A 13384-nucleotide genomic window follows, 5' to 3' on the forward strand; every position below is an offset into this window, starting at 1 on the left:
GGAGTAAATCGAATTCTTGAAATTGGATTAACACACCAAGATAATACTACAGGAAGTGGAACTATTCCACCATGTGCACACCTTAGTCTGACTTTAACTGGACTTCTGGACCAGTTTAAAAAAAAGAAAGAAAGTTGTATCTATAAGTCACTGAGATACAAAAACATGGAAAAACAGAGTCCAGGTTGAGTACAGTGGAAAACTTGAGGAAAATGTACTTTCCACCTCTGCTGAAATCAAGTGGTAAATGATAATGTATAGTCTGAATTGACAATTGCATCCTTTGTGCTCTCTTCAGTGTTTTTTCTCGTTTTCTTCCTCTTTTTGCACAACTTCTTCCACTACTACCTGTGCCTCGTCACCGGTCCCTCCTTTCTCGTTAATTTCTACCGCTCTCTCATCCAGTGTCCCCTGCAAGGCCTCCTTCAGGGTCAGGCCCACTGCTTCAGAGTCCCTCACCACCCCCTGCTCCACTGACATCTCTGGATGGTGCCTCTGCAAATGTTTGACCACCTGGAACTTCTGTTTGGCTCTGTAGGAGCAGTGGCGACAGCAGAAAGGTTGCTGCTTGGTGTGCGAGAGATAGTGATGTCTGAGCCCCGCCGGCCAGCGGAAGGCCTTGTGGCACAAGCCGCATGTGTACGGCCGATCGTCACTGTGCTGACGCTGGTGGGTTTTCAGAATAAAACTAGTCTTGAAGGCTTTTCCACATTTCTCGCAGACATAAGGGCGCAAATCGCAGTGCTGCGTGTCCCGGTGGGCACGGAGGGCGTCCGCTCTGTTTGTGCGGTAATCACACTCATCACAGGCATATGGCTTGTCCCCTGTAGAGGACAAAGAAATGTTTTTTGTTTTTCCCCAGCAGGATAAAAATCTGTAAACTACACTTACAAAAGCAATTTCAGATGAGTGCTTGAAAAGATTGCAAACAGGTAAAAATCATGCAACAAAAATGAGTAAACAAAGATACGATAATGTGTTATGAATTCCTGGAAGTTTGGCTGATTATTAACAACTATGAGGCAACATATTAAAAACCCCACTGCTGACTAAGGCAATGAGGCAAAAATCACTGTTCCCTGATCTTAAAAAATTACCGGATCATTGAGCTTGATGTGTTGATGATACCTGTGTGCTTGGTCATGTGGTACTTCAGCTGAGTCGCCCATTTGCATTTGTAACCACACTCTGGACAAAGGTACTTCCTCTCTTCTTGGTGAACCCTCATGTGAAGCTATGGTAGAGTAAAACAGAAAAATAGAAGATAATTTTTTGGAAACACATTTAACGTCATATTACAGTATAAGGATTTTAACCCTTGTTTCTGAATGCTACCTTTATCAGGTAGTGGTTGAAATTTCCCCCTATTAAATGGGTCAACAACCCTTCATGGTCATCATCAGTACTGTCAACGTCATTGATAGTGCGTGAGTAAAGAGGCACGACTGTGGCAAAAATGGTATCACCACAATGACATTTGCCTTTCATCTGATGGAGATAGAGAAGCATGGACGCTCGCGATTCGTTCACAACTTAAGGTTCAAACCATGAACTATTGAACTATTGCTTAAAAAAACATTTCTGGTAAGTGTCCCTTGGTTATTAAAGAAATGTGACCAAGATATGTACGGACATGCCTGTAAAGAAAAAAAAAATCAGGTTTTTATAATTCAATTTAACTCACAAATAAACTCAGTCTATAAACTTTCAGCTTACCTTCAACCTAGACGGATCGGTGCAGGTGTAACTGCACTGCTCACAGCTGTAAGGCTTCTCTCCAGTGTGAATGCGAATGTGCCATGTGATCTTCTGCTTGTTGCGGGTCGAATACTTGCAGTCTGTGCATTTGTAGAGACGCTTACCTCCATGTGAACGGAGGTGCTGCTCTAACACCAGCTGATGCCGACAAGCAAACTGACAAGAGCTGCACTTGAGGGGCTTGTCCTCTGGAGACCCCCCCTCATGGTCATTCAGAAGGTGCTGAGCTAACAGCTGCCTCGTTTTGGTAGCGAAGGGGCACAGCTGACAATGATGCGCCAGGTGGCATCTCTGATGAATTTCAAGGCTTTCCTTTGTCTTGAAAGACTCCTGGCAGGTGTTGCACTTCACCTGAGAGTGCTTGCTCTCGTGGTGGGTCTTAAGAGTGACCTCGCTGCCACATGTGTAGTCACACTGCTTACATGAGAAACAGACCTGGAGCTGGTGCACACGCTTGCAGTGGTTTCTGAGTGCAACTTCTGAACTAAACTGAGCGTCACAATGAGTGCAAGCGTGGTGCAACTCTCCCGTGTGGCATCTGAGATTGTGCCGTCTTACATCGTCAAGGGTGTAGCCACTGAAGTCGCACAGCGAGCAGAAGTGTGTGGGCTGTTTGTCGTGGATGCGCATCTTATGCTGGCGCAATTTAGTCACAGCCCCAAAGGTCTTGTCGCACAAATCGCAGCTGTGACGACCGATTCCCGTGTGGAGAGACTCGTGCTCTTCCAGGCGATAGCGCCTTGTGGTGCTAAAAGGACAATACCGACAATGGTGAGGTCGTGCACCTTTGTGTTTGAGCGCGATATGTTGAGTCATGCGTCGTTCTTGTTTACAGGTGAAAGAACAGTGCTGACATTGCAAACGTTTAGCAACACCAACCTTTTTTCTGTTATGGACACACACGATGTGACGGGTCAAAGACGTCTTTGATTTGGCTATAAATGAACACATGGTGCATTGGACTTCATCTGGCTTCAGGCAGCCTCTCTTTTCATGACTGTCTAATGCTCTTTTCTGGTTGCATTTAAATGCACAGCTTTGACAAGAGAAGATTTGATGTTTCTCAGAAACTTTCCCAGTTCTTTCTTTGCACTTGTCCACCAAGTCCTCTTTTTCTTTGACGGACTTGTTACCACGCTCATCCTCTCCTTCTGAAATGATCTGAGTCTCTCTTTTCCTTGAGATTTTCCTGCAAGTTGAGAGGTGCCGTTCAACTGTTGCAAGCCTGACTGATGAAAAATTGCACAGCTTGCAGTTGAATTTCCCATCTTTATTAGCCATAAGAGGCTCCTGCAGTGGAGCATTTTTTTGTTTGGTACTAGAAAATAATTGCTTTTTTGCAAGTTTATCTTTTGAAGCCTTTTTTGTCTGAATTTTGCTTTGCTGCTGTCCTGAGTCTCTGGATGTAGAAGCATTATGAAAAATAGCTTTAGAGTTTTTTAAATGAGATGTACGGACTCCTTGTTCTTGCTGACAAAGTCTCTTATCTGTGGTAATCCTTTTTTGTGAGGACAGAAGCTCCGTCTGTTTGGAATTTGATTCCTTATCCTGACCTAAAGTGGAGTTGTCTTCTGTTGCCAAACATGTATTTGAAGTGCCTACAAATGTCCTTGTTTTCCGTGGAAGTGCCGGGCACTTCTTTGTAAGGTGGCTGTCAAGACCTCTCCTCTGTTTGAACTGTGCACCACAGGCCTGGCACTTGTGTCCCTTCATTCTACCATGGCACAAAGCCTGGCAGTGGTACTTCAAAGAGGTCTCTTTACTGGTTACATAAGAGCACTTGTCACAGCGATATATGTCTTTAGTTGGCACCACAAGCATTTGCACCCGTCCCTCCAAAACCATGGCTTCTGCTTGGTCTTTGTCGTGCTTCCTCATAGCTTTAAGACGGGTCTCACACTCTAACGGCTCAGTTTGCTCAGATGGTAAAGTGGAACTGATTGTTCCACCATCACTCTCTACCTCAGGTGTTTGACCCTCCCCAGGTTTGACTGGTTGACTTGTATTATTTAGTGGCTCATAGTTGTCATCTATGTCACTTTGTTCACATTCTGCATCTGCCATAGCCACATCGTCTTCCTCTAATGAAGATGTAGAGCGGTCTGCCTTTACTTGCGATATGTCCGAGCCATTGCAGTTTAAATTCGATGAGCTTGGGGTTTGATTTGCACAATTGTCTTCCTGAATTTCCAAAGAGGAGGTCTGATACTCAGTGGTTGATAATGTTGTTAAAACAAGAGTACAGTACTCCTCAGGGCTGTTCACAGAGGGCGGACTGTCTGAAATACCTTGGTTAACAACCTTTTGAGAATCAACATCAAAAACAGAATCCACAGTTTGTGAAGCAGCTGTGGATCCTTTGCTTGCACTGTGATCTGCTGAGCCAGGAAGATCAGATAGTTCTCTTTGAGCTGGTGGAGGTCCTTCAGAGGTGGATTGTTCAGACTGCTCGTTAGCTGCTGAGGGCTTATTGTAAAAATCCTGCAAGAGCTCTGTTGAGTTCCTCTCCTTCTCCTTTGCAGCATAGTTCTCGAGCCATGCTTTGTCTCCAGGTACGTAGCCGTGAGCTTTCCTCTTGTGCAGGAAGAGGCTGATGCTGCTGAAAGAGGAGTAGAAGCAGAGGGCACAGCGGAACTCTTTCAGCTTGGTGTGTTTGCAGTTCTCATGGTTTTGGAGGGCTTGTCTGTAGCTGGTAGTGTATGTGCAGTATTTACACTTATAGACAGACGGCTGTTTCTCCTCTCCAGAGTGTTTGGCCAACATGTGATTGCGAAGCTCGTATTTGCGCTTGCAGGCATAAGCACAGATCTCACACATTAGTGATTTGGCCTGATGTCGTAATTTGTGGCTGTTGAGTTGGTCCATTCGGTGGCAGCGGTAAGGGCACTGGTCACACTGGTACCTAGAGCAGCAAACAGGAAGTTTAGTCACAACAACAATTGTGAATGCGAATACAACACAGAGAGACATTTATGCACTTTGATACATTCAGACAGTCTTTTTTTCAATCCATTGACTGTATATAACAATGGACAGCGAGTCTCCATTAACCCCCACTCTACAAAAACAAAACCAAAATATCCCAGATACAACCACTGCCATCTTGCTCTTTTGCCATAATTTCAAGCCAGAGTCTGCCCAGTAACAATCTACATGAGTTCCAGCCATGTGACCAATTGTGGCACACACAGCTGTCAATCATGTTGTCAAAACCCCTTTTTATAGCATCGAATAACTAGTATGTTGGTGAGGGTTCTCAGTCATCCATGTCATTGTAATTCTAGGTGCTATATTGTACACAACTGGACTTGCTTGAGTTTCTTGAAGATGTTTTGTGTCTCAATTGAGCAGCTTCTTTAGTTCTGAAAAAGAAGAACTGAAGAGGCCGCTTAGATGAGAGGCCAGATGTCAAGAAACCCAAGCAAGTCCAGTTGCCTGTGATATAGCATCAAATAACTTATTGAAACCAAACGTATCCGAAAAATGAGCACAAACATCGGCATGATAAGAAGTACTTAAAATGACCCATGAACCATCATTGAGAAAAATGTCTTTGACGTGTACTTTGAGTTAATGGTTTGGCCTATGTCCCATCCACTAACATGTATATCCATAATGCAGCAAGCCAGCAGATGGCGAATGAGATGTTTTGGCTTCAGTGTTGGGGAGGAGTCATGCTGTCCATCTTTATATTCAGTGTATTTTTCAATCTAAAGAGTAACCACATGCTAATTCCAGCGACAAATGCATTTAACTTCTTAAGAGACTGAAAATTAAAGAGTACATCCATCGTACCCAAGGTGGATGCTTAGGAACCCTTATGTTTTTAGTTTGGATTCCCCAAAGTCACACAATAACACAAATGAACTAACTGACTGAGGCTGTGGTAGATCAGCAGCTCATATGTTCAGCAAGGTAAAATGAGTCAGTAGAGAGTATAGATAAGTTCAATTTAGTTTTAAATGTAAAGGTTTATAGAGAATGCATGTGTTTGGGAAGCACTAAGCACAGACTTAATAAATGAGACTTGGAAGTCTCAAACTGTCATGATGTTCTGATAGTTCTGTGTGTACTCAGCAGTGCACTAACAATAGCAAGAAAAAACCATAACCAAAGGTTGTATGTCTACCTGAGGTCTCCAGCATGTTTTCTCATGTGGACATTCAAGTAGTGTTTCCATTTAGTGACATATCCACATTCAGCACACATAAAATTCTTGTCGTCTGAGTGAGTGAGCATGTGTTTAGAGAGGTAGGACTCGTCTCGGCACCTGAAGTCACACAGGCTGCACTTGTGGGGCTTCTCGCCTATAATAGAGCAAAGGAATAAATCAGGAGATGCCAAAAGTAGTAGCATCTTACGAGAGCAACTTAAACAATAAATCAGAGATTCTGTACCGTGAAAATATAAAAAAAATCAATTCCCTCCTCACCGCTGTGCATCAGCATGTGTCGCTTCAAGCCCCGTTTATGCGAGGTCACGTAGCTGCACTGAGAGCAGCGATGGATCTTCTCATTGGCGTGCAAATGTCCGATGTGCTGCTCGAACTCCACAGGGTTAAATGTGACGAAGGGGCAGAAGTCGCAGCAGAGCTTGTCATTTCCCGGGTGACCGTTCCGCTGGTGCTGGAGGAAGACGCTCTTATTAGAACAAGAGAAATCACACTGAGAGCAGTGGTAGGCCAGGTGTGTCCGATAATGAGCCTCCATGTCTGTCTCGCTTTGGAAGATGGCTCCACAGACGTGATGGCGACACTCTACGGCCTTGACCCCATGCACCTCGGCAGTGTGACGAAGAAGTTCTTTACGCAAAGAACTCTGGAAAGAGCAACCCTCTTGGAAGCAGGCCACCGGCTTGCTGTGAGAGAGAATATTGTGCGTCTTCATGTGGGCCTTAAGCAACCTGCTCTGGCGAAAGCTTTGACCACAGGTGGGACAGGGATAGCTGTGACTGTTAACGCCATCTTCTACCTCGTCGGCGTGCACACTGGCAAGGTGGCGGCTGATCGCGTTACGCTCCACGGCAGAATATTCACACAAGTGGCAACGGTGAAGCTTTTCCCCCGCCTCACGGAGTCTGTGTATGCGTAGCTTGCTCTTGCTGGTGAAGTAGCGCTTGCAGGTGGGACACTGGAGGCTGGGATCAGGAAAATGTATATGGAGGTGCTCCTGCAGGTGGGAGCGCATCTTGAAGCAGCGGCGGCACTTGGGGCAGGTGTGGGTGCGATAGGTGTGCTCTGATCCCTCTGCAAGATACTCTGATGGAAAGAATAGACTGAATTCATTCTGAACGTAGTGACGCATTTTGGAGTTTTTTTTTGTGATCAAATTTTTATTTAGTTTTGTGCAGAGTATAGTAATAAATCATATATACATTGCTGCATCTCATCTGTATGTGCCCATGGGTTTTCCAAATTTTGCGGGTATTGATACTGCAGAAGAAAAGTGAACCTTTTGTCTAACCCTCCCCTCCCCATCCCAGCTAGCTTAGAATGACCTGTGATGTCAAAGTTGTATGATTTAAAAAAAAAAGTAAAAATGATTAAACAAATAAATAAATAGGTCATGGGTTAAGGAGCTGAAATTACTCCATCAATGCCGATTGGAGCTGACGGCTACAAATATCTACTGCAGAGTCATTTGACCCCGGTGTGAATGCTGATCATATGCATTCTCACTGCATTTAAAGCCAGATGTTGGTTGGTATTAGCAGGCTTTTTGTGCAGCAGAAATTTTATTTACTTTATGAAAGCTTTGAAAGTGAACCAGAGCAGTTAAGTTGTGGAGTTGCCATTTGACTTAGAAATAAAGGAAACATGTGGTCTGGAATGACTGATAGCCCGATGGATCACTTGTGTTTTTTATTAGTGGAACAGCTTGGGTTTTGGTCACCTCTTTGTGCTTTATTATGTCATATGAACTTGAAATCTCCTCACTATAATACACTAAGCAGACTAGTGTTCGTACCTTTGGATGGAGGCGGTGCAGCATCCACTGCTGGGGGTTTTTCTCTCTCCACGGCCTTTTTCCCTCTTTTAATACTGTGCCTTTGCCTCTCTGGCTGGTCCTCATTGCTGTCCTCTGGTAATGATGATGCTTGAGCTGGGCTGGGCTTCAGTTTTCTTTTTGGCCTGTTGGACACCTGAGGCTGGTGGCTTCCATCAGTGCATACACTTGTGGCTGCAGCCTCATTCCCTATAAATAGAAGAGCCGAAATTTTTATGTAAAATCTGCTTCTCAGTGATGCAGCAGAAGAGCTACATCCAACAAAAACAAAACAAGCACAGGTTTAATGGGAAGACAGACAAGATTTCTGCATTTGTGCAACATGTGTGTTTACCTTTAGTGCTAGGTGGCAGATGGTTGTACTTTGCAACGTGGTCACTCAGGTCTTTTGCATTTTCAGTGACAAACTGACACTGAAAGCATCCAAAGGGCATGTGGGCCCGTGAGTGTCTCTCCACCTCGCTCCGTGTGAGAAACGCGGCTTTGCAGGACTGCAGGGTGCAAGGGATGAGAGTGAGACAATGTGTGGACTTTAAGTGATCCTGATATTCCTGACGGTCTGTGCTGCTAGACTGGCAGCCTTCTTCAGTGCAGGGGAACGAGTCTTCGGGGTCGTGTCCACCGTGGGTGACTTTAAAGTGGTGTTTCAGGACTCCTGGCCTAGAAAAAACCTCACTGCACTGAGAACACTTGTAGTTCTCCAACTGTTTATTACTGGTTGGTGCTGTCGGCCTCTCTGAGCAGGAGTGAGAGGTGAACGAACCACTGTCTGAGAAACTCTCTCCACATTTCTCACATTCACGAGCCTCCGCAGTCTCCATTGTTTCTGAAAGAACAGCACAGCATTCAGTTACAATTTGTCAAATTTAAAAAGAGCACAAACAAATTTGTAACTCACGTTTTGTATCACATGTACATGTAATAGTTCCCACAGCTTAAGGCAAAGTAAATTTAGGACTTTTTAAGACTTTTTTGTAATGCCATTCGGAATTGAGATTAAGGCCAATTTTCTAATAACCAAAGTTGAAGGATGAGTTTATTTTACCCAAATGTTTATTGTAACATAAAACACGACTTTTGAAAAGAAAGTGAGATTATCTGCATCAAATGTTGAAAAAAAAACAGCACTAGTTTTAGAGTGGAACACATGGAAGAAAATGAACATATTAAATTATCATGAAAGAATCTATTCAGTTAACCAACAGAAAAGCATTTCTGCTGGGTTTTTTTTTTGGGGGGGGGGCTATTTTGTGTCTTTCAATCTGTATGTGAAATTCCACTATTTGGTTTCCCATCATGACAAGTATAAGAAAAGGGATTTATCATTATTATTTAACAAATAATAGATGTTACCAATTATTTAGAGACTTTACAATGCAACGTCAGGGGAAAAAAAAGGTTAATAAAATCTCACTTCCCATGTTTGAGCATTTTTAGACTTTAGATTAATTTAAGTCAGTTTAATACCATTTAAAGCCTTAATTTTAGATTAATCAATTCAATGCCTTTTAAGACTTTAAGGATCCGCAGGAACCCTGATAATACATTATACAATACACAATATCATTATTGTTTGCTGTCAATGGGATGTTAGATACAATAACAATTTTAACCAAATCTGTTTGTATTCAGCTCCATAATAAAGTAAAAATGTGACAGTTCTACAAGGACTGTAAACTCACTGTAACGATATATAATAATGGCTTGCAATAACACACATAGTATTTACTCGTACCAAACACAAACACATACAAAATTACATGTTTAGCAAGGGCTTAAACTGTCATTCACGAGGAAGATTTATTGAGGTTTAGTAGGGGAGTTAGTTTCTACAAATCACACTACTGACAGTTTTCAGAGACATTTCATAGAGTACATTGCGTTCTTTGGATGCGGACTGTAACAACAGGCCTGATTTTAGAAGATGCTGTTGTTGAATTTTCTTAAAGTGTTTTTTTCATGATATACCAAAAAGTTCCATTTGCCTTCATTGTACTCGTGAAATTTCATAAATGTATCAAAAAAAACCCAAACAGTATCTAAGTGATCAGACACAACTAAGAAAAAGTAAAAACATTTTCAATCTATTGGTAGTTGTGTGAAGCGAGGCTTTAAATTAATTTGAAAGAAGTTCACATCCCTGTATCCCTCTGAAGTACCAAGGAACTGTACTTTATTTATCAGAGTGGGGTCGCTGGGGTGCAACTTATTTTTTTTTTTATTCATGACCCTCCCCAGAACTACAAATATTTTGACTTTAGCCTCCCTGAGTGAAGGGGAAAATGCATGACTCTCCCTCCACAATAAATAATCAGTGACCTCTGTGATACATGGCACGATTTAACCCCCTCCAGAACCCCCCCATCGCGGGGTAGGTGTTGGGTTTCTACCACTTGTCATGTAGCATTAATATCAAAAATATCTGTGTCTACTGCATAGGCATCCTTGTTTTGATAAAGGCCATCATCCCAGTGGTGAAATACTTCTTTAAAGAGAACATGCCTTTCAAACCCAATTGTGGGTTTTGGAGTTCTGAGAGTATTTAAAAAAAAACAAAAATACCATCATTTGAAGTTAAATGTCCAGTCCCTAATCCATATTAAAAAGTATAATGTCCCCTCCAGTGCTTAAGCAAATATTTGAAGTGCTTCCTCCGTTTTGAACGACCCCCTCCCTTCTGATAAGTAACGAACAGTCCCTAAGACACAATAACAACACCCATACACTGCCGGTGCTTTGACTGTATGGTTCATAAAATACCGAAATTCCTATTCATGCTTAAGAAATAGACATATCTTTGCAAAGGGACAGCTACATGATTTATATCTACTTATAAGCTTGGATAAAAATCATGTATTATTATGCCTAATATCTGCTGCCTTGTTTTAACCTACCGCCTGGGTTTCCGCGGTCCATTCTATCTTACAAACACAACATCAACCATTATTAGTTTAACAGCACACAGCTGGTGTCTCTGCTGCGTGTTAGTTAGAAAGGTATGTTCATTAATACTGAGTCATAATATCCGAAGTTTCACTTACTTTTTATGGCAATATAAACTTGTATTAACACGCTAACAACGTCGTTATTAACGCTAGCTGAGCCAACGTTAGCTTCTTGTAAACGGTTGATGTCGCAGTTCCGGGACGCAGTTAATGTCGCCGTTGCGGTCCTCACGGGCTACAGAAAAAATCAGAAATTGTGTTATTATCGACATTCTTATCTCAACTTGTTGTCAACATAGCTTGCGAGCGAGATTTTGATAACAGAAACGAGAAAATGGAACGAATGTTTGAAGGCAGTCGGAATGATATTTGTGAAACACAGGAAGTGTAGTAGAGGTCGCTCCCAGTGTTGCACCCATACATTACACACATGAGGACTTAAGCTCAACCGTGAAACGAATGGTGTTCTCTGGGAACGATAGCCTCAAGACAGCGATTTGAGATGGAGACAAACACGGCAAGTCAAGCTAATTATTTAGCATAACTGGATGTATCAGCATTAAGAAACTAGCACCAGCTGTTATTAGTTTTCAGGCAACAGACAGCAGGTCTTCAGCTCCTGACAGATGTCATACTACACCACAATCAGGACTGTCACACAGATCAGATGAGTTTGCACTTTGTCTTTAGGTCTGTGCTCCTTCAAAGTGTTATAACTCCTCTATAGTGTGATTCAGCTGGCTGTGTGCAGATATCAGCAACATGCCCCTGTCTGACTTCCTGGATGGCCTGAAGGACAACCCCTACTTTGGGGCAGGGTTTGGACTGGTTGGGGTTGGGACGGCGTTGGCAGTGGCCAGGAAAGGTGCCCAGGTGGGAATGATCTTCTTCCGCAGGCACTACATGATCACTCTGGAGGTCCCCAGCAGGGACAAGAGCTACCACTGGCTGCTGAGCTGGATCACCAAACACGCCAGGCACACTCAGCACCTGAGCGTGGAGACCTCGTACCTGGCACACGAGAGCGGACGCGTGCACACGCAGTTTGACTTCCACCCAAGCCCCGGGAACCACATCATCTGGTCAGAAGAGTTCTCTAAACCAGTATACTTAATCTGAAAACACTCCCTTTTTATAAAGTGCACATCAGCCTGTATGGCTGTTGATACTCAACTTGCTTTACTTGAGGGGGGCCACTTTTGCAAAATGACAGGAGGCCAGGGGCCAGGTGCAGCAGCCCTATACACATCTCTAGGATTTAAGGAGGTTTCTAGGATTTTAGGATGTTTTAATGATTTAGGAAATTCCCAGGATTTAAGGATGTATCAAGGATTTTAGTTTCTAGGATTTTAGAAATTTCATAGATTTTAAATTTTATTATGGGACATTACTAGGATTGTAAGACATTTCTAGGATTTTAGGACTGTTCTAGGAGTAAAGGACATTTCTAGGATTTTATGACATTTTTTGTATTTTAGGACATTTCTAAAATTTTATGACATTTTTTGTATTTTAGGACATTTCTAGGATTTTATGACATTTTTTGTATTTTAGGACATTTCTAGGATTTTAGGACACTAAGGACTCAGCTAGGACCTCTGTCGTGTGGTGCGGGGGATCCTTCACCAGTTTTATGTACTCTGGCACCTTATTTATCCTTCAAGTACAAAAACAATTCCCAGTGTGAATCACTTTATTTGTATTGTGAATTAGACAATGGTTTGGGGGCCACCCAGCACCCTATTGGCGTCCCACAGGCCGTGAGTTGAGTATCACTGCCGTGTGGCATAAAAATACAGAGATAATGCCTACATTTATTAATCTGCTTGACATATCCCATTCTCTCTGTCAACAGTCCTTCCTCTGACACTATCATCTGTTGTGGTCTGCAGGTACGGCAGGAAGTGGATCAGGGTGGAGAGGACCAGAGAGAAGCAGATGGTGGATCTGCACACTGGAACACCTTGGGAGTCTGTCACCTTCACTGCTTTAGGGAGAGACAGACAGATTTTCTTTAACATATTACAAGAAGGTAAAAGTTTATGCAGTTTAAACCCGACACGCCAGCATCTCACAGACAGCTGCCACATGAGAGCTGCAGTGCACTAGATTTGTGTTGTGTCTCATTTTGAGGTAAATTAACACAGTTGTCAATCATGTTTTGCAGCAAGAGAACTGGCCCTGAAACAGGAAGAGGGACGCACAGTGATGTACACAGCCATGGGTGGGGAATGGAGACCCTTTGGGTTTCCACGGCGACGCAGACCCCTCAGCTCTGTGGTCCTGGATGAGGGCGTGGCTGAAAGGATCGTTGATGATGTGAAGGACTTTATCGGAAATCCCAAGTGGTACACAGACAGAGGTAGAACACTCTTGTGTATTTAGTCCTGCATATGAAAGTGGCTCTTGAGTGTTTAATTATATATATTTCTTGTTTTTCTATCATGACAGTTATTGTGAGGTGTGACCACCAGCAGTGTCAATTAAGTCTTTGTTGTTGGTGCATTCATAACGGTGGCATCTCAAATTTTAGAGTTGCAGTTTCCTACATGCAATTCAAGGCATCAACTCAGCGGAATTTTCAAAGCAGTTTCCGCTCACAATTTTCATACATTTTAAAATAAGCAAGCACCTAAATATTAAACACAGCAATTAAAATTTAAGATTTGAATGAAT

General features: G+C 42.9%; 2 protein-coding genes across 2 annotated transcripts; one reads left to right on the top strand and one right to left on the bottom strand.

The window, feature by feature from the left end:
• Positions 1–294: 294 nt before the first annotated feature.
• LOC121939095 (zinc finger protein 142-like) lies at positions 295–10951 on the bottom strand. The gene is made up of 8 exons (XM_042482221.1): positions 10805–10951; positions 8098–8589; positions 7725–7952; positions 6191–7015; positions 5888–6065; positions 1717–4660; positions 1129–1234; positions 295–824 (listed from the first exon to the last, which is right to left on the bottom strand). Exons 2-8 carry the CDS (start codon positions 8582–8584, stop codon positions 295–297), a joined length of 5298 nt encoding a protein of 1765 aa, XP_042338155.1. The 5' UTR covers positions 8585–8589; positions 10805–10951.
• Positions 10952–11095: 144 nt separating this feature from the next.
• LOC121939096 (mitochondrial chaperone BCS1) lies at positions 11096–13093 on the top strand. Its single transcript, XM_042482222.1, has 3 exons — positions 11096–11790; positions 12601–12740; positions 12876–13093. The coding sequence occupies exons 1-3, from the start codon at positions 11471–11473 to the stop codon at positions 13091–13093; spliced, it is 678 nt and encodes a 225-aa protein (XP_042338156.1). The 5' UTR covers positions 11096–11470.
• Positions 13094–13384: the final 291 nt, after the last annotated feature.

Source organism: Plectropomus leopardus, unplaced genomic scaffold, assembly GCF_008729295.1.
Source record: "Plectropomus leopardus isolate mb unplaced genomic scaffold, YSFRI_Pleo_2.0 unplaced_scaffold41, whole genome shotgun sequence".
Taxonomy (NCBI): Eukaryota; Metazoa; Chordata; class Actinopteri; order Perciformes; family Serranidae; genus Plectropomus; species Plectropomus leopardus.